This window comes from Mus caroli, unplaced genomic scaffold (assembly GCF_978045245.1).
Source record: "Mus caroli unplaced genomic scaffold, Mus_caroli_1 scaffold_10, whole genome shotgun sequence".
NCBI lineage: Eukaryota > Metazoa > Chordata > Mammalia > Rodentia > Muridae > Mus > Mus caroli.
Window position 1 is genome coordinate 59,928,570 of NW_028227265.1, and position 21,860 is coordinate 59,950,429.

Here is a 21,860-nt window from a genome sequence, read left to right on the forward strand (position 1 = left end):
AGTTCAACCTATTGCACTGTGATGACAGAAAGGTTACCTTCAGAAATCAGTCCTAAACATCAGATTGTGTAGACCACCCAATAGTCTTGGCACTAGCCTGTGCTGATAGTTGAGGCTTTATGTAGGACCCTTTGGTTAATGACTCAACAGGCTGCAACCCATTCCTGTTACTGGAGGTGTAACTTGGTGGCACAGGATGTGTAGTTGGAGCCTTGCCTCCTCTGTCAGTTTTAGGCTCCATATGGATTCCTTGCATAAATGCATAGGAGGCTGCTAGAGTAGCTGATTTCCATATAGCTTTTCAAAGGGCCTTTAGTGTTTGTGGTTCCTCCCCTTATTTCCTACTTTAGCTAGGCCTGCATGCCAGGGCTGTGGGTGCTTGCATAACCAAAGGAAACTGACCCTCTCTACATTATCAGGTAGGAATCACTGGGCAGCCAACATGGGTGACCTGGATACAATGGAGAGACTCATCAACTCCATTCAATATCATGTTGATGAATATAATAGGAGGGGCAGGTAACAGAGCCTGAAAGAGGTGAGGGCTGTGGAAGGGTGTACCCCATGCCTCTACCTGTCTCTCCCAATTGCCTCTTATTAAACCCTCCTGCTCTAGCTTTTCTTTCTCTCTTTATAACACTATGCACTACTTCCTCTTTCTTGGGAGATAGTCTTCTCCCGCTGGTTTCTTATAAGATGGTAATCCTGTGTGGTTATTTAGATCATAGTTCTCATGTCAGATCCTTAACCACTAACATCCTTATAAGAAGCCACATAACATATTTGTGGTGTTGGGTCTGGGTTTGGCAACACAGGATGATTATTTTTGTCCCATCAGGCCAGTTAGGTCCACATATTGGCAGGGCTGCAGGGTTGCAAAGGATCTGAACCATCATCTATCTGCCCTCAGTATTCCCTTTGAAGGCCATGTAGGGAGATCTAATGCAGAGTCAAAATTGACAGTGCTTTGCACAGGCACCGAGGAGGGTGGGCTCCTGCCACTGCAGTCTGAGGCAGGCATGCATACACATCATAGATAGCACCATTGTGTGCTCAGAGCATGTCATGGTGGTGGTGCTGGCAGAGCTGTGCTGCTGCTACGTGCTGAAGTACAGTTCACTTCACAGTGAACTGGCTGTGCTCTCCTGCGTTTTATATACAATACTTGGCTCTTTTTTCTTTAATTATAGAATTTTGGATTCAGTTATCAGTTAAAGGGAAGGGAAGAGAGGGAAGAAGTTTCGTGGGTGACCCTAGGCTCCAATAATGGAGGAAGACATCAACGATGATGTCCAGACAATGAACATCCCCAGAAGGGGACGCTGGTACACCCGCCTGTGGCATTCATGTCTGGGTCTTAGATGCATGCATCCTCAGAAAAAGAAAAAATTTCCCCTTTACTTGATTGGCTATGATCCTATAGGTCCATTACAACGAGCGGCCAGTGTGGGAGACCTGGATATGACCGAGAAGCTAATCCAATCCAGTCAACATCATGTGGATGAATCTGATAGGAGGAACAGGTAATGGGGCTTGAAATTGGTGGGGGGGGGGGTGCACAGAGGTGGGTGGGATCTGTCAGGTATACTCAGAGATAAACAGGGAGAAAAATCAACTTTCAGGGCCACATCCTAATGGAGGAGAGATGGCATGCTTAGGTTCATTTTCACTGGGGTCCCCTGCATTGTCTACCTGTTTAATGCTCTTAGGCATATGAGACCTGCATACCCTGGAACACCAGCTCCTAGGCCTTAATCAAACTACATCATTTTATTTTTATGTTACACTAAAACTTTGAAGACACTCATGCACAGCAACACACACACACACACACACACACACACACACACACACACACACAGAGGTTTTGTCTATGTGCATTTTCGATGCACCATGTGTGACCGAATCAGGTACTTGGTCCCCTGGAATTGGAGCTATACACAGTTGTGAACTGCCATGTGGGTGCTAGCAATCAAAGCTGAGTGCTCTAGAAAACATACCTAGAGCTGTTAACTGCCAAGCCACCTGTCTAGATTTGTCTCAATATATAGACCATTGACACTAATATACAGCACTGAAAAATTTATCATAAGATAAATCGTCAACTGGAATGGAAAAAATCACTATGAAATCTTAGATCAATATGACCCATTTTTGCAAATGGATCAAAGACATTTTGAAATGGAACAATGACACAGTCCCCTGCCACCACCAACCCCGCTTCTCATCATATGTACATGTTATTTGTGCATTGATACACATGTGAAGGGAATGACATTGGCTTCCTCTTCCTTTTCTGTGTCTGACACATGTGGAACTGAGTGTGGGGTGATCAGAGAAATCGCCACTTGACAGTTCTCTTCTGCAACATTGTGAGTTCTGGGGACGGAACTCTGGCCATCAGGGCCCCTGGTGGGTTCCACCCAATGGTCCCTCAGTTTTAGAGACATGTTCACTCACCCAAATCCCATGGTATATTTGATTTGCTCTCTTGGAGCACACTGATTCTCAGACTTGCAGGCAAGTAAGGTTTGGGGATCCCCTTATCCCCACATCTTCTCTCAGGTTTTCAGGGCAAGTGTTTTACCAATTGAGTTTTACCAACCATCCCAGTCCCTCATTCTTATTTCCTATTTTTAGGTCGTACTAGGTTATGAAGGGGAATCAATGACACAACTGTAGATTTTCTGTAGTCCACAAGCTTTTTGAACATTTTGTAGTTCAAAGAGACTTTAAGTTGGAACTTCATATAAATAATAGATGAATAAATTATAAATTATAGTTTAAGATATTCTTTTGCTTAATGAATGTTTTCTGTAAAAACACTGAGTTGTCCAATTGTAGTTTTTCATTCTGTCAGCCCATTCATTCCCCACACATATCTTAGATACCTACTGTGTAGAATACACATTCTGCTATCTCTCTAGATCTTTCAAGTCTTATACCATTATGTTTCTCTGCCCAGTCAAGCTTCCTTACATTCTATAAATTTAAATGTTAAATGAACTGACGCATGCTCATTGGAACCCTAGTTTCATTGTGCTTCTAACATTTTGAATATCAAGCATGGGAGCTAGGATGACATAGGTTATCACCTTGTAGGGATATTGACCCAATTTTGGTGTGAGTCCAGGAGCACATTGACCATTTTATGGCAAAGCATGACGTCCTGCTTTGCTACCATTTAGTGCCTTGATTACCATGGATACTGTATCTATTACCTAAGGAGTAGGTTGTGCTCCTGCTGCTACCAGGTATGGAAACAATACTCGTGGGCATAAAAAAATGAAATGTAGAAATGAAAAAAAAAAACAAAACCAACCAACCAAACAAAGAATTGATGGCTGAGGTCTTAGAGTTTTGTTTGTTGTTAAGAATTTCCATAGGTACAAGTGATCTGTATCATTGCCATTTACCTGTGGACTGTGCCATATTTTTTTCAATGTAAGGCACAATGGGTTTCATGATAACCCCTTATTTTGTAGAGAAACAAAGTTAAAATATTGGCAATTATAGGTATAAAATAATAGAAATGATGAATGACATTCCAATGTTAGAGAGGCTAAAATGTGAATGAGAAGGGACAGTGAGCCCAGTGTCACTGCCACTATTTAGGATGAGTTAGGAGGATTATCATGCTCAAGACTTGGTTGGTGAAAAGAGTCATTTTTAAAGAACTGTAAACTTCTTTGAATAGAAAAGTTTGATATGTGTACGGTTGATAGAATCCTGTTTTACCTTCACTGAAATGTTGTGTTTGTTATAACAAGGAAGAGAAATCATTATCATGATGAGCAAATGCTGAACTCTCAGGAGCTGTAAATGCTTGTAATGTTCTAGCAGAGTTCTTGCCCATCCCAACTGAAGCCTCACAGCAGCCCCGGGTAAGATAACAGCTCTGCTTAATCTCCATTCTTTGGATCGGGACATGGAGTCATGGAGCTCATAGAAACCCCAAGTAGTCACTACTGAGTACCAATTTTAGAGTAGGATTTGAATTCATGCTGAGATCAACTTACTGGGAACTTTTCTAAGATTCTTTGTACAGGGATGAAGGTCGAGAGAACACCTGCCTTATGCGGGGACAGCCATGCACTATATCCCTAGCCCAGTAAATGAACATTTGCGTTGCCATAAATAAATAAGGGAATTCCAGTTATTTTCTTACATCAGAAGAAAATTGGCTTCATAGTATGTGGTACTTAAAGGAGATGGGGCTTTTATTTCGCATTCTGAAATGTCCCTATTTGTCCTTTCCATTTGCAGGACTTCCCTGCACTATGCATGTGCCCACAACCATCCAGACGTGGTGACCCTATTATTACAAAATAATTCCAGCATTAACATCCGGGATGATGAAGGCTGCACAGCCTTGATTAAGGTAGCTATTGGCCATCTGTTTTGATATGAACTTGACTAGAGGTTGTCCTTGTTTGGTTTCTGTTACTGTGATAAAACACTGACCAAAAACAACTCAGGAAAGGAAATGGTCATTTGGCTTACATTTACACATCACAGTTCATTCTCAAGGGGAACCAGGGCAGGAGCTCCAATCAGGAACTGGGGGGGAAGAACTAAACTGGAGTTCACAGGAGAATGCAGCTTTTCCGTGGCTTTTACCAAGGCTTGCTCAGGTGTTTGCTGTTGTTGTTGTTGTTGTTGTTTTGTTTTTTAACAAAACTGAGGCCCTTGTCCCAGGCATGCCCCAACTCCTAAAACCTGGACTTTCCTACTTCGATCTAAAAAAAAAAATAGTTCACATAATTGCCCAGAGGCCAGACTGATAGAGGTATTTCCTCAAGTGAGAAACTTTCTAGATGTGTTAAGCCTGTGTTACACTGGCAAAAAACAAACAAACAAACAAACAAACAAACAAAACCAACCAACAAACAAAAACCTAACCAAACAACTAATCTCTGCACTGCAGCAACCAAACAGCCCAGCCCTGAATCCTTAGCATATCTAGGTGTGTTGGCAGAACCCTTAAATTCTACCACTGGGAAAGAGATGTGGAGGGGAGATTATAAAGTTAGGCAAGCAAGCCTGGGGGTTCTTCAAAGACCTTGTGTCTAAAGAGGGTGATAATATGCAGAACTGAAACTCTATGTTTTATTTAAGGGAAACGATTCAGTGCAATGGTAGAAACATCTCTCTTGACTTCCTTGAATTTAAGATGTATTTCTTTGTACAATTTTACAGGCCATCCAACGAGACAATGTGGATTGTGCTTCTGTATTGCTTACCCACAATGCGAATCCAAATCTGATGGATTTCAGTGGGAACGCAGCTTTACATCATGCTATATGCAGGGGTAACTTAAGGATTGTAAAAATGCTCCTTGAGCACAACGTAGACATCGAAGCAAAAACAGAGGTAAAGATCACTCAACTTCATTCCCAGGGCACCTCTAGCAGTGACACGCACATCTATTTTCTACACGCAGAAGCTCAGCATTCTCACTGAATCTCTTCAGAGGAACCCTTTTATTTTCTCCAAATGTGTTTTTTCATATTTTTTGGTAGTTCATTCAAAAAAACACAGCATAGTGTATTTTGTCTCAGAATTGGCCTTGATTTTAAAATTCAAAAATAAAGGATTTAGGACCATCCAAACATCACATATACACAGACAATAAAAATAAATTCATTTCAAGTTAAGTAATTGTAGAAGAAATAGAAATGTGTTGCTGCAAAGAAGGTACTGATACGTGTTTGGCTCAGGATGAGGGTAGCCTGAAAAATGAGAGAGGTAACAGGAAATTAAGAAATTTGATCATTGGAGAAAATATGACAAAAATCTTATTTAAGTTTTAAAAAGTTTTGGTGTCCAGCTTGTGAGATAATTCTTAGTTTAGAAAAGAAATATATTTGAAACACAGGTTGAGAAACTCTGCCTCAGACCCCTCTTGAGCACACTCCTTCAACAGGGGCATAGCAAAGTGTACTCTGTATTTCAGGGCAGTGGCAATGGAGGCCCCACTCCAAGGAGCTAAGAAGATTGGAATCCTTGAGTGTTTGGGGAGAGTTCTGGAAGGGAGTGGTGTTATAGGCAGTGATGGACAGGGAAAAGGTGTGTCAAAGAGAAAAAGACAGCTGTGTGTGGGAAAGTGCAGCAGGTGTTGTAGGATGAATGATCCCTTGTGACTCTTTTCAGTGTGTATTTATCTTCACAAAATCTGTGATGAACAGATTGTTGAGAGACAAGTAGTTTTGTAAAATGTAATGTTTTTTTCCTTTATAGTATGGCTTGACACCGTTGCAACTAGCAAATTTTGAACAGAAACCTGAAATGGTAGAATTTTTAGCAGCAAAGTGTGCAAAAAGGTACAGTTTCTTCCTTTCTTCAATCCTAGTGCTGCTCTTGAGGGTGACAATTGCTTAAGCCAGGAGTATTAAAATGATAGAGAGATTGCAAGAAACTCAGTGGCACATAGTTAGGAAGCTGAGCACACATGAAGGGGGACCTGGAAAAGAGACAGTTTCACCACAACAAAGAACAGCATGCACCAGGGATCACTGCCTAGTTCAGTAGTTCACCTCATGAGCCATCCACCAAGCCAAAGGATGACCATGATCAGTTGCTGCTCCACTGCCATTGTATTTTTGCTTTTGAAAGTGCTTGCCACTGAATGAAGAGCCATAGGTGTCATTGGCAAGTGTTCTAGCATGGATAAACACCCACAGTCCCTAAGCCTGAAAACTTATAACCTGTGACCCCAAAGATGACAGCATAAGCCATTTCTTTAGAATTATACCATACATAATCACAGGTACAAAACAGTGTTTCCAAATGATGTTTGAGTTTTTAAATGTCCAAGTCAGCAGAAAACTACCTTTCACTGGGAGATGTTCTTAAACTGTCATAGCACAGGTACCCAGCAACTGTGGTGATTCCACAGTTCAAGACATTTCTCTTCCACATTTCAGATGGAGCTTTCAAAGTGGATATATAAGTAGTTCATTTCTTTCCGCTGAGTCTAGTACTTTATTTAGCATTATAAATCTTGTACTGAATTCTGTGAATATGTATCTCTTACAATGCAACATGCTTTTTCCATATGGAATACATCTGTTTATGCTGAAATTTTCTGTTTAGTAGACATGTATACCTGTTGCTTATGTTGAGCCATTATTTCCAAATAACAGTTCTTTCTGTGATTTAAGACACATTTCAAAACTTTAATGATTTACGTAAAAATTTAATTTTATTTTTTTCTTATTCATGTTTACATCTAGCTCACTGACCCCCTCCTGGTCACCCAGTCCCACAGTCTCTCCCTGCCCCTCCTCCACTTCACCTCTGAGCAGTTTATGTCCAAAACCTGGCACTTCGTCTCTCTCTGAGGACAGAAAAAGCAGCTCAGCTAGAAGAATATTTCTGAGGTAGGATGAACAGCTTTTTTTGATACCCGCATCCCAGTTGATTGGGACCCATATGAAGACCTAGCTTCCCCTTCTCTACATAAGTGCTCGGAGATGTCCGGCCAACCCATGTTTGTTCTTTGGGTCATTGTTCCATCTCTGAGTGCCCTGAGGGTTCAGGTTATTTGATTCTGGTGGTTGGTCATCCTCTGGAGTTCCTATCTCCTTCAGGCCTGGAATCCTTCCTCTTAGACTTCTATAAGTGTCTACAGCCAAACCACCCTCAGCATGCCCAATCTTGTCTTTAATTCTTTTTAATGTGTGTGTGTATGTGTGTGTGTGTGTGTGTGTGTGTGTGTGGGCGCGTACATGCACTTTTGTTTCTGTTTTAATTAAGAGCTAACTATTCCTCATATTTTCTCTTGAGAAAAGGTGGGAGGAGAGCAGTGAGCAATCATAGTCAATTGCTGAAAAGTGAATTCAACATTTTCTCTAGTCCTGTTGGCCCATGCATTGCATCCCAGAACTTGGGAAGTAGGACATAAACAGATTTCTGTGAGTTAAGGCCAAGATGCTCCATAGAGCAGTTTTCAGACCAGCATGAATATATAGTGAGACCTGATTCAAAAAAATATTGTTTGTAAACATCTAAAGCAAGATACAGAAGGGACAAAAATATAAAGTACTTAAAACACTTACTAAATGTTTTTCTTATGAATAGCACAATAATGCTAACTTTAAAATCTATGTCACAGCACGAGATCATCAGCCAAGAGAACTAAAGTGAAACATGTGAGGTTCAAGAAAGGTAAGGTTTCTATAGTGAATATAAATATGGTATATAGTAACCAGTCCTATTACTCTAAATAAGAGTAGAGATTTAGCTCCTTTTCCACTGAGTCCAGACAAGGCAGCTCAACGAGCAGAAAGGAATCCAAATGCAGACAACAGTGTGAAGCAGTCCTCCCTTCAGTTTATAGAGAACCCACATGAAGACCAAGCTGCACATCTGCTACATATGGGGAGGGGGGTCTATGTGCAGCCCATGCAGGCTCTTTGATCGGTGGTTCAATCTCTGTAAGCCCTCACGGGCCCAGGTTAGTTGATTCTGTAGGTTTTCTTGTGGTTTCCCTGACCCCTCAATCACACTGTTCTCCTTTGAGTTCAACGTCCTTCCCCAACTCCTCCACAAGACTCTCCAAACTCCCCTTGATATTTGTCTGTGGTTATGTACATTTGTTTCCATCCTCTGCTGGATGAAGCCTCTCAGCTGAGTTATCCTAGGCTCCTGTCTACAAGCATAGCAGAACATGATTAATGGTGTCAAAGACTGGCTCTCTCCCACAGTGTGGGTCTCAAGTTGGGCCAGTTATTGGGTGGTGATTCCCTTAATCTCTGTTCCATTTTAATCCCTGAATATCTTGTAGATAGGATAAATTTTGGTTTGATGTTTTTGTGAGGGCATTGGCATTCCCCTCCTTCCACTGGAAGTCCATCCTGGTTACAGGAGATGACTGCTTAGGGCTCCATATCACCTGCTGCAGGTTGACTCACCCCTATAGATTCCTAAGAGCGCCCACTGTCCCTGGTCTTTGTTTCATCACAGAGGTGCCTCCCCTCAGGTATCTCTTCTCCCTGATACCACCCTACTCTTGCTCCCCACCTTAGTTCCCCTCTCCATCTCCCACAAATTTCCCTCCCTAAATCAAATCCTGATGTCTATTTTATTTTCCCTTCTGAGTGAGAATCAAGCATTTTCCTTTGGGTCCTCATTTTTTAGCTTCTTTAAGTCTGTGGATCTTAGCATGATTATTCTGTACTATATGTCTGAAAAAGTACTCACTTCTAAGTGAGTACATACCATGCCTGTGTTTGAAATATCAAATCTCACCCCTTTGCCTGCAAATTTCATGGATTCCTCGTTTTATACAGTGGAATGATATTTCACTGTGTAGGTGAAATATCATTCACACCACATTTTCTTCATCTATTTTTCAGTTAAAGTCCATCTCGGTTGTTTTCTGTTTCTGGCTATGACAAATAAAGGTTTTATTAACAGAGTTGAGCAACAGTCCTTGAGATGGTATGGTGGAACATCTTTTGGGTATATGCCCACGAGTGGTAAAGCTGTGTCTTGAGGTAGAACTATTCCCAATTTTCAGAAAACAAAAACAACAACAAAACCTGCCAAATTACTTTTCAAAAGGGGTTGTAAACATGTGCCCTCCCATCAGCAATGGAAGAGTGTTCCCCTTGCCCAATATTCTTGCCAGCTTGTGCTGTTACTCGAGGTTTTGATTTTAGCCATTCTGACTGGTGTAAGATGGATTCTTCGAGTCCTTCTGATTTTCATTTCACTGAGGACTGAAGACTTTGAACATTTAGTTGTTTCTCAACCTTCTGAGATTCCTCTGTTGAGAATTCTCTGTTTAGCTCTTTACCCCATTTTTAAATTGGTTTATGAGTTCCTAACTTCTTGTGTTCTTTATATATTTTGGACTTTAGTTCTCTGTCAAGTGTATGGTTGGTGGGTATCTTTTCCCAATATGTAGGCTTCCATTTTTTCCTATTGACAATGTCCTTTGTCTTGCAGAAGTTTTTCAGTTTCATGAGTAGTCCCTATGTTTCAATTATTGATCTTAGAGACTGAGACATTGGTGTTCTGTTCAGGAAATTGTCTACTGTAACAATGTATCAAGGATATTTCCCACCTACTCTCCTAGTAAATTTAGTGTATCTGGTTTAGTGGTCTAGAGGTCTTTGGTGCATCTGAACCCAAGTTTTGTGCTGGGTGAGAAATATGCATCTATTTGCATTCATCCTCATGTAGATGTCCAGTTAGACCTGCAACATTTGTTAAAGATTTTTTTTTTCTTTCTTCCATTGTATGACTTTTATGTCAAAATCAAGTGTTGGTGGGTGTGTGAACTTATTTCTGGGTCTTCGATTTGATTCCACTGATCAACTTGTTCGTTTCCATAGTTATACCATGCAGTTTTATTCTGATTGCTCTGTGGTACGTCTTGAGATCAGGGATGATGATACATCCAGGAATTATTTCATTATATATAGTTATCTTGCATTTTTTGTTTTTGATAGGAAGCTAAGAATTACTCTTTCATATTCTGTAAGTAATTGTGTTGGAATTTTGATGGGAAATGTATTGAATCTGAAGATGGTTTTGGTAAAATGGCCATTTTCACCATGTTAATCTGTCTATCCATGAGCACAGGAGATCTTTCCATCTTCAGATGTTTTCTTCAACTTCTTTTTCAGGGAATTGAAGTTTTTGGTAGACATGTCTTTTAGTAGGTTGGTTAGAGTTATACTGAGATATTTTAGATTATCTATGGCTATTGTGAAGAGTTTTGTTTCTTGTCCCTTTTATCTTTTGTATAAAGGAGGGCTACTGATTTCTTTGGGTCAATTTTTTTATACAGCCATTTGCTGTAGGGGTTTATCACCTTTTGTGTAGGCATTCTTTGGTATATTGTTTGAGGTCTCTTATGTATGTGGGCAGCCTTGTTTAGTCTCTTAAGTTTCCATTTAAGTTGTTGGCTATTGGCTTGTCATATATTACCTTTATTTTGGTTGTATGTGCGAATTTTATCACTGAAATCTCCAAAACTTTCAACATGAAGGGGTGTTTGAATTTATCAAAGGTTTTTTTCAGCATGCAATGTGACAAACATGTGAATTTTGTCCCAAACCCCCACCCCTGCCACCTGCAGATATCCACTCATTCTCATGGCCATCAGGTCATCTCCCCCGTGTCTCCCTACATCTGATACTGAAACACCCCATTTCCCTGATCATCCCCACTCCCACCTAGTTCTCTCCTTCCATTTCGCTCCTATGACTATTTTATTCTCTGTTCTAAGTCAAGTTCAAACAACCTTGTTTGGTCCTTACCTCTTGTTTATCTCCTTTTGGTCTGTGGAGTATGGTATGGTTATCCTCTACTTTATTACTAATATCCATCTATAAATGAGTACAAACCATCCATGTTTTCGGTGTCTGGGTTACTTCATTCAGGATGATATTCTCAAGTTCTATCCACCTGCCTTCAAAATTCATTATGTCCTTACTATTAATAGGTGAATAGAATTTCATTGTATACACATACCACATTCTCTTTTGCCATTTTTAAAGAATAATTATTATTTTTAAAATTCTATGTGCACATGTGACCCTTGAAGCCAGAGGAAGGCATTCTGCTAGAGTTGGAGTTGGAGTTTTAGAGACAGTACTGAGAACTGAACTGCAGTCCTCTGGAAGAGCACTGGGCGTGCTTAACTGCTGAACTGTGTCTCAGGACTATAATTCTTATTTTTTTAATTTAATCTAATTGTTTTCACTTATTCACTTTATTTTTTGAATTTACTTATTTATTTTCTTTATTTGCATTTCAAATTTTATCCCCTTTCCTCATTTCCCCTCCACCACCCCTACCACCACCACCACCACCCCAATTCCATCCCTCCTGCCCCTGCCCACTAACCCATGGACTCCTGCTTCCGTGTTCTAGCATTCCCCTACACTGGGTCCCATCACAAAACCAAAGGCCTCTCCTCTCCTTGATGTCCCACAAGTCCAACCTCTGCTATATATGCGGCTGGAGCCATGAGTCCCACCACGTGTACTCTTTGGTTGGTGGTTTAGTCCCTGGGAGCTCTGGAGTTACTGGTTGGTTCATATTATTGTTCCTCCTATGGAGCTGCAAACCCCTTCAGCTCCTTGTGTCCTTTCTCTAGCTCCTCCATTGGAGACCCTGTGCTCAGTCCAATGGTTGGTTGTGTGCATTCACCTCTGTATTTGTCAGGCACTGGCATAGCCTCTCAAGAGACGGCTCTATTAGGCTCCTGTCAGCAAGCACTTGTTGGCATCCACAATAGTGTCTGGGTTTGGTAACTGCATATGGGATGGATCCCCGGGGGGGGGGGGCAGTCACTGGATGGCTTTTCCTTCAGTTTCTGCTCCAAACATTGTCTCTGTATCTCCTCCCATGGGTATTTTGACCCCCTTTCTAAGAAGAACCGAAGTAGTCTTCATTCTGTGGTCTTCATTCTTCTTGAGCTTCATGTATTCTGTGAATTGTAGTTTGGGTATTCTGAACTTCTGTGGTAATATCCACTTATCAGTGAGTAAATAGCATGTGTGTTCTTTTGTGATTGGGTTACCTCACTGAGGATAATATTTACTAGTTCCATTAATTTGCCTAAGAACTTCATGAATTCACCGTTTTTAATAGCTGAGTAGTACTCCATTGTGTAAATGTACCACATTTTCTATATCCATTTCTCTTTTGAAGGACATCTGGGTTCTTTCCAGCTTCTGACTATTATAAATAAGGCTTCTATGGGCGTAATGGAGCATGTGTCCTTATTACCTGTTGGAGCATCTTCTGGGTATATACACAGGAGTGATATTGCTGAGTCCTCTGATTAGTACTATGTCCAATTTTCTGAGGAATCACCAAACTGATTTCCAAGTGGGTGTACCAGCTTGCAATCCCACCAGCAATGGTGGAATGTTTCTCTTTCTTCACATCCTCAGCAACATCTGCTCTCACCTGAGTTTCTGATCTTAGCCATTCTGAATGGTTCTCACGAGTCTAACATCTTGAGTTCTTAGTATACATTGGATACTAGCCCTCTATCAGATGTAGAATTAGTAAAGATCTTTTCCCAATTTGTTGAGTGCTGTTTTGTCCTATTGACAGTGTCTTTTGCCTTACAGAAGCTTAGCAATTTTATGAGGTCCCATTTGACAAGTCTCGATCTTACAGCACAAGCCATTGCTGTTCTATTCAGGAATTTTTTTCCCCCTGTGCCCATATCTTCGAAGCTTTTCCGCACTTTCTCCTCTATAAGTTTCAGTGTCTCTGGTTTTATGTGGAGTTCCTTGATCCACTTAGATTTGAGGAGATAAGGAGATAAGAATGGATCAATTTGCATTCTTCTACATGATAACAGCCAGTTGTGCCAGCACCATTTGTTGAAAATGCTGTCTTTTCACCATTGCATACACTAGCAAGATTTTGCTGAAAGGACCCAAATATAGCTGTCTCTTGTGAGACGATGCCGGGGCCTAGCAAACACAGGAGTGGATGTTCACAGTCAGCTATTGGATGCATCACAGGGCTCCCAATGGAGAAGCTAGAGAAAGTACCCAAGGAGCTAAAGGGATCTGCAACCCTATTGTTGGAAAAACAGGATGTACTAAAGAGAACCCCGGAGCTCTTGTCTCTAGCTGCATATGTATCGAAAGATGGCCTAGTCGGCCATCACTGGAAAGAGAGGCCCATTGGACTTGCAAACTTTATATGCCCCAATATAGGGGAATGCCAGGGCCAAAAGAATGGGAATGGGTGGGTAGGGAAGTGGGGGGCGCTATGGGGGACTTTTGGGATAGCATTGGAAATGTAACTTAGGAAAATATGTAATAAAAATATTAAAAATCAAAAAAAAAAAAAAAAAAAAAAAGAAAATGCTGTCTTTTTTCCACTGGATGGTTTTAGCTCCCTTGTCAAAGATCAAGTGACCATAGTTGTGTGGATTCATTTCTGGGGCTTCAATTCTATTCCATTGGTCTTCCTGTCTTTTGCTATACCAGTACCATGCAGTTTTTATCACAATTGCTCTGTAGTACAGCTTTAGGTCAGGCGTGGTGATTCCAACAGCGATTCTTTTGTCATTGAGAAGAGTTTTTGCTATCCTAGGTTTTTTGTTATTCCAGATGAATTTGCAAATTGCCCTTTCTAACTCAGTGAAGAATTCATTTGGAATTTTGATGGGGATTGCATTGAATCTGTAAATTGCTTTTGGCAGGATAGCCATTTTGACAATATTAATCCTGCCAATGAGCATGGGAGATTTCTCCATCTTCTGGAATTTTTCATCCTTTGAAGGACTGGATTTATGGAAACATATTCTGTAAATGTGGTTTTGTCATGGAATACCTTGGTTTCTCTGTCTATGGAAATTGAGATTTTTACTGGGTGTTGTACCCTGGGCTGGCATTTGTGTTCTCTTGGGGTCTATATGACATAAGCCCAGGATCTTGTGGCTTTCATATTCTTTGGCGAGAGTCTGCTGTAATTCTGATAGGTATGCCCTTATATATTACTTGACCATTTTCCCTTACTGCTTCTAATATTCTTTCTTTGTTTTATGCATTTGGTGTTTTGATTATTTTGTGCCAGGAGGAATTTCTTTTCTGGTCCAATCTAGTTGGTGTTCTGTAGGCTTCTTATATGTCCATGTTCATCTCTTTCTTTTGGTTAGGGAAGTTTTCTCCTATAGTTTTGTTGAAGATATTTACTGGGATTGGGAATCTTCACTCTCTTCTATACCTATTATCTTTAGGTGTGGTCTTATCATTTTTTTTTCCTGGGTTTCCTGGGTGATTTGGCTTAGGAGGTTTTTTTTTTTTTTTGCATTATGCATTGTCTTTGACTGTTGTGTTAATGTTTTCTATGGTATCTTCTGCACCTGAGATTCTCTCTTCTATCTTGTGCATTTTGTTGGTGATGCTTCCATCTATAACTCCTGACCTTTTTCCTAGGTTCTCTATCTCCAGAGCTGTCTCCGATTGTGATTTCTTTTTTGTTTCTACTTCTATTTTTGGATCCTGGGTGGTTTTGTTCAATTCCTTCGCCTGTTTGGTTGTTTCCATGTAATTATTTAAGGGAATTTTGTATTTTCTCTTTAAGTTCTTTTACCTGTTTTCCTGTGTTCTCTTGTATTTCTTTAAGGGACTTATTTATTTCCTCGTGAATGTCCTCTATCAGCATCATGAGATGTGATTTTCAATCCAAATATTGCTTTTCTAGTGTTTTGGGGTATCCAGGACTTGCTCTAGTGTGAGAACTGGATCTTGATGATGCCATTTAGCCTTGTTTCTGTTGGTTAGGTTCTTGGTCTTGCCTTTGCCATCTGGTTTACTAGGGTGTTAGTTGGTCTTGCTGTCTCTGGGTTGAGCTTGTTCCTCCTGTGGGCCTGTAAGCCTGTCAGCACTTCTGGGAGACCAGCTCACCCTGGCAGGGCCCATGCACAGAGGGCTGTGGAACAGCCCCAGCTCCTGGGTGCAGAGGGAAGGCAGGAAGGACCCTGTCTCCTGTGCATTGCTAGCTGTGTTCTCCCCCCCACCCCGTCCCCATTAGCACCTTTAAAGTAGGATTTAAGTTGTAAATGTGAGGGCCCTTTAATTTGGGGATTCAGAATTGAGAAGTCATCTTGGTGTGTTTTTCTTTGATGAGTATGAAATATCCTTCCCTGTCTCTTTTGATTCATTTTGGTTGAAAGTCTGTTTTATTTAGATATTACAACTGCTCCTTAGCTTTCATCCTGAGTACCTTTTCTTGGGAAAACTTTTTACAGTCCTTCATTCTTAGGTAATGTCTATGTATGTTTGCCAAGGTATGTTTCTTGCATGCAGCAGAATGACAGATGCTGATTCCACATCCAGTCTGTCAGCTTAAATCTTTTTATTGGGGGAGATGAGTTTACTGGTGTTGAGAGATATCAATAACCAATGATTGTTAATTCCTGTCATTTGATGTTTGTGGAGGGAAGATGATTATGTGTGGAGAACACCAATCAATTTGGTGTTTTGTAAGCTTTTTCTACGTTGATAGGCATTCTTTCTTTAGTTTGGGTGAATTTTCTCCTATGATTTTGTTGCAAATATTCCCTTGTCCTTGGAGCTGCTACTCTCTTCACTGTTGTTCATTCCCATTATTCATAGAAGGATTTTTCAGAGTGTCACAGATTACCTGAATACTTTGAGTCAGAAATTGTTTTAGGTTTAACATTTTCTTTTGTTATATCATCTATGCCTGAGATCATCTCTTCCATTATTTTTGTTCTGTTGGCTGTGCTTCTGTCCCTGTTGTCCTTCTTAGGTTTTCCATCCCCAAGGTTCCCTGAGTTTTTATTTTCTTTACTGTTTCTTTTACCATTTGCAGGTATTGAATTGTTTTATTCATTTTCTTGACCTGTTTGATTCTATTTCCCTGTATATTTAAGGGATTTATTAATTTCCCCCTTTAAAGTCCTCTATCATCTTCATAAGACTGGATTTAAAGACATTTTATTGTGCTTTGCTTGTGTTAGGATATCCAGAGCTTGCTATACTAGAATACCTGGGCTCTAGATGTGTCATATTGATTTAGTTCTCCTTGATTTTGTTCTTATGCTGGCCTTTAGCCAACTGGTTATCCCTGGGAGTTTCTGGCACAGGAGTCCTGAGGTGGGCTGCCTTTGCCTGGACAGTGTATGTCTCCAGGAAACTGGGCAGAGCATTGGATGTTCCTGGAGCAGCAAGCCTGTTTAATTTGGGTTTAATTGTAGCCAAAGAATGGCACTCAGGGGAGAACAGCTTGCAGCTCAGCTCTGGGTTTTACTCTTTTTAGGGGTGGGGTTGAGACACGGTCTCCTAAATATAGCTCTGTTTGTCCAGGGAGTCACAGTTTCTCCATCTGCTTTTGCCTCCTAAGTGTTGAGATTCAAATTGTGTGCCACCAGACTCAATTTCTAAATCTTTCCAGAACCATTAGCCTAGAGTTAAAAGGAATCACAAGAAGTTATTTTTGAAGCAGTTGTTTATTTTGGTCAGGATTGTGCTCTCTATCAGTCTGAGAGAGTTCATTTAGGATCATCACAAATGTGTGTGTGTATTTATTTTTCGGCATTAATGTTTGATAAATTATTGTCATCTTCAATTTGAAATATACAGGGAATGAATAGTTTTATGCAAAGTAATTAGCTAAAAGTGAATATTTACTCTTGAATAGTCTCTAGATTAGTCTCATAGAAATTGATACTAACAATGAGTCTGATCGTTTTCATATGTAATATTTTTCTATAGTTGTAATAAAACATATTTTGTTTTTCTTTTCAGAAGTCTTATATTTTAAAGAGGAAAGGCCTTTGTCCTGGTAAGGTTTAACAATTTATTAATGGTAGGTCAATTCAAAGATAAGAAGCAAATTCTTGTTGGGAGTACTTTTAGTCCTGTGTCGTACAAGTTCCACAATATTATGAATATATCTTTTAGCTTGGAAACTTGCTCAGTGTAGTTCATAGGAACATGAACACTATATTCACCCACCATTTGCAAGAATCAACTCTGCAGTTTGGAAAAAGAGCCTGCTGGGATTAGCTATGCACATGGATTTTCATCTAAGATTCATTGGCTTTTCAAAGCCTTACTGACTTCAATTTGTGAACTAAGACCCACACTAGTAGCTATCATTTCAGGCATTTCTCTTGTCTGAGAGTTTACATAATTCGGGATGCTTCTCAGTTGTCAGTCATCACTACAGGATGCCAACAAATTTCTTTCCTCTTCTGACAGAGCATTACATGTACAGGACATTTTTGTCAGGGGTAGCATCTTTCAGAGCTGTTGGAAGACACCCATGTCTTCCAGAATGCTCTATCCATCCATCAATGATCTGTTCACATGATCTGTTTTCCACAGTAACGAATCCTTTGACTCTCAGTAGATTATCTGAATGACAGTGTAACTAATAGTTATCTTTCTACAAAGGGGGCTTTTATCTGCCGCATCAGTTGGACATGGCCATAGAGGTAAAGGCCCATTCACTCCAGTCCAGGATGCTAGGTTAGACACTAGCTTGATAGAAAACTAAAAGTTGTATTTCAAGCTAATTCTGTGCTCATTAGGATTCATTACTTCCAGAAGACAGGACAACTATATTGTCCTCTTTATTTGTGCTATGTATCAAAAAACATTTTCTAAACATTATTAAATAGCTTACTGAAATCAAAGGTAATGTTGAAAGTGAAGATTCAAAATTTTTCAGTACTTAAAGCTCTTCGGAGACTCCTTAAAAAATATACATGTTGACTTCTATTGGAATTCCAAACAGTTCCACAGTAAAACTGCAAGTGTCAACTAAATTTTATTGTTCCTTGCTCTTGTTACTATCTTATTATGTTTCTAGAAATGCTTGTTTGGCATAGAAACAAGCAGACTGTGATATCAGGATAGAGTCATGCATGAGATAAGAAGGGGCAGCTTGAACATTATGAAAGCTGTGGTGGGTTGTTTAGAGTTCCTGAAATTTATTTGACGGTCCACAAAACATCCTCTTGTGTGGTAACATCATAGTCAATGAAATAAGGGCAAAGTATCATGAGAGAAGTACTTTGCTGTTCCAGGGGCAAAGACTGACATTGAGTCAATGGATTAAAAAAAAAAAAAACTGTCTGTCAGCTGTCATAACAAAGGCTGAAGAGGTACTAGTGAGTGTGTGTGTGTGCATGCATGCTTGTCTGTATCTGTGTGTGGTTTGTTGGGCTATATTTTGTGGGCTAAATTCTTCCTTTCTTTCACATGAGGAGAAGTTGTAAGGAAAGTGTCCCCAAACGTAATGAACTGGTTGAAGAACAAGTTAATAGTTTTTATTGATTTGTAATGTAGCATAAATTGTGAAATCAAACAACAAAGAATTCAAAGTCTTTGATTACTGCTTTATATGAAATTAAAATAACACTCTTAAAATATGCCACAGTGGAGCAAGACCACCAGGACAGCTTAAATCCATCTTGAAACACCCTGTCCAGAATAATACAGGTAAGTTTAAGAGTAAGTACTCTATTGATTCTATCCCAATCATAAAAAGAGTTTTGTTCCTGCTAGAATAGAAACTAAGGAAATCAAATATGCCAATAGTAGTTATATCCTTTCTTAATTTGCTGCCAAACATTTTTAGGATTTAGGATTATTTAAGGAATTGTTTCTAAGAAATTTCAAATTGTATCACCTGAAATATGTTTGTTTATTTAAAATGAACTACTTTAGTATGTAGTGTCTTTTTATAAGTAAAAAGATTTTTCACCTATTCCACAATGTAGATCCTCTCTAGTTACATAACAACAGCAAGTTGACTTTGGTATGAAATGGATTTTTACTTAACTTTTATAATTGATATATATTACTGACTACATATTGTTGTATGTGTATCAGTGTCCATAAAATGCTGTCATGTTAAGCAAAAAAAAAAAAAAATAGAGTATTCAATTACTTTCACTGTGTTTTGAGGACTTAATGTCAGTAGGGCACTCTGGATTTTTTCTCCATCATAGAATTTCTGTATTTCCACTTATTTGAGAATTCATACATTATCTTCTGGTTATTTTTATTTGTCTTCCATTTAATGTGAATATCCTGATATAATAAAAAACTGGCTCAATTCTGAACTTTTAAATGACTGGATGGTGTGTGAGTTTTGTAGGTAGTGCTGTGGAATGAAAACTGCCATTCTCAGTATTCTATGCAACAGCCTCCATATGGGCTACTCTGACAGCACCTTTTCCCTGTAGTTCTATTAGTTACCAAATTTATAGTGATATTTGGTTTACATGCTACAAGACATAATTTGCAAAAAAAAAAAATTGCCACAGTAGAAGGAAGGTTGAGAAAATCCTATCATCCTGTAGTGCATGGCATGGAGGGCCCATTGGTTCAGTTTGAATATGGTTCTTACAGTGGGGGAAATTCCATGCAGTTTATGCTTTCAGCAACTATCACCACAGCATCTCTCACACCTACTTTACCTTTGGAAAACACCAGCCAGAGAATAGTGTAGAGGAATCTAAATGGCTGTCTTCACATAAGCATGGGATCACATGCTATTAGTGTAATGTGGGTGAATTTTTTAAGTTATTTCAGCATTGGAGTTTTCTTGTGGTGATGAGGATTGACAGGGGCCCCATACATGTGTAGCATAAGGCCCACCAGAGATCCACTTTCTCAGCCCATTTCTTGGTGGGTCAAAGCTGTGCTCTGGCCATGGGCAATGCCCATCAGGGTACAGTGGAGTTTTACATATTGCAAAGGAAGTAAACAAGAATTGTTCATTTGCTAGATTGTTTGCTGAGCAGACTTTTTCCATACAGTGAAACCAGAGTCACTCAATGGTATATATGCAGAAATAAATAAAATAATGTTTCATATGAGGCATTACTCCCTTGGAATTGCTGTTTTCTTATATCTTCCATGCTTTCCTCCCTGGAGTAATACTTCAGTTTGCATAGCTACTAAGGGGGTCTTTCAGGCAGCTCTTGCCATGGGAGGCAATGGAAGTTGATGCTGAGCTTCTTTGCATTGCACATGAGCTAGGGACCAGTGTTAGCACTGAGGGCCTTTAGCATCTTCCTCAGAAGATCTAGAGTAGAGTAACACACTGATCTCTCTAAAGCTTTGTCACACTTGCAGCTGGAAATCCTTTGCAAAGGGCTTTGGGTCTCCTTATTTGGCTATGTTGCATAATCATAGACTCAGCTTCCCTGTGCTAGGAATGGATATTCCCCCTTAGTGAAGGAAGTTCAAGTCAATACTTGGAGAAGTCCCTTCACTTCTGTCCAAGATGAGTACGCTCACTTAGAGTTGGGCCAGCATCCCTAGGGCAGAGACAGAAAGCAGCAATGGCAACACAATTCACTGTGGGATAACACTTCAGGCTAAGATGACACTTTTGTGTCTGATAGGGCTCAGGATTGTAGGTATTTTGCACAATTTATTATAAATAGTAACTTTTAATAAATTTTTCTCTTCACATATTAAAAACACAAGAATGTGGCAAGGAAGAGTTCTAATATATTTATTCTGACAAATCAATATTCATCTTAAAGGCTTTTCATAAATGGTGTCAAAGCATATAGGGTCACAAAAATATTAGCCTCGGCACTGGCTACAATTGTTTAATGACAAATTTTGTTTCCCTCTTTTGTAGTTAGTGAGAAAATCACCAGAAGAACGTCACTGCGGTAAGAATGTGGTGTGCATTTTATAACATATTAATCTGTAGAAAATATAACATTCAGAACCTGACACTGTCTTTGCCTCTATGTGATACTATTTCAGCTCTTTACTTTTCTATAATCACAAGCTGAATAATTATTTATAGAGCAAACCATGTTGAAATTACTGATGATATCTCTCCTGCAGCATGAAATGCTGAAAAGGATCCATAGCTAGGTCGAAGATCCAATGGATAAAGTGCTTGCTATGCATGTGTGAGAATGAGAGTTTGGATGCCCAGAATCCACATGAGGTCTGATGGTCTCATGTGCTGCTGTATGCTGGGGCCCTATGGTGAGACTGGAGGTGGTGACAGAGAATCCCCTAAAGTTTACTGGATATTTAGCCTGGGGTTTTCATCCATGAACAAGAGATCCAGCCACAATCTAAGGTTGAAAGAAGGTTGCATATTTGCATTCTAACAGCTCCCTGACAATTCTACCATTTTTCTTTCTAGGTGTTCAAAAGCTGAAGATGTCAGGCATACTTCCCGTATCAAGGTAAAATGCTTCTCTGTGAAATCGACTTTCTTATGAATTGTCTTAATTCAACAGTACTCTAACTATCCCAGACTTATATGGAAATGTGATTCAGAGAAAACCATATTGTAGATGTGGAACTTTCTATCAATTGCAAGTGAGCAGTAAGTCCTTATGGGTTGTAGTG

At 39.7% G+C, this 21,860-nt stretch overlaps 1 protein-coding gene across 1 annotated transcript; it reads left to right on the forward strand.

Annotated features, from left to right (window-relative positions):
- The first annotated feature begins 1,226 nt into the window (after nucleotides 1-1,226).
- LOC147002395 (uncharacterized) lies at nucleotides 1,227-21,730 on the forward strand. The gene is made up of 10 exons (XM_085843921.1): nucleotides 1,227-1,523; nucleotides 4,267-4,381; nucleotides 5,200-5,373; nucleotides 6,241-6,323; nucleotides 7,236-7,382; nucleotides 8,117-8,169; nucleotides 17,265-17,301; nucleotides 18,904-18,965; nucleotides 21,127-21,160; nucleotides 21,652-21,730. The coding sequence occupies exons 1-10, from the start codon at nucleotides 1,267-1,269 to the stop codon at nucleotides 21,728-21,730; spliced, it is 1,041 nt and encodes a 346-aa protein (XP_085700047.1). The 5' UTR covers nucleotides 1,227-1,266.
- The last annotated feature ends 130 nt before the right edge of the window (nucleotides 21,731-21,860 follow it).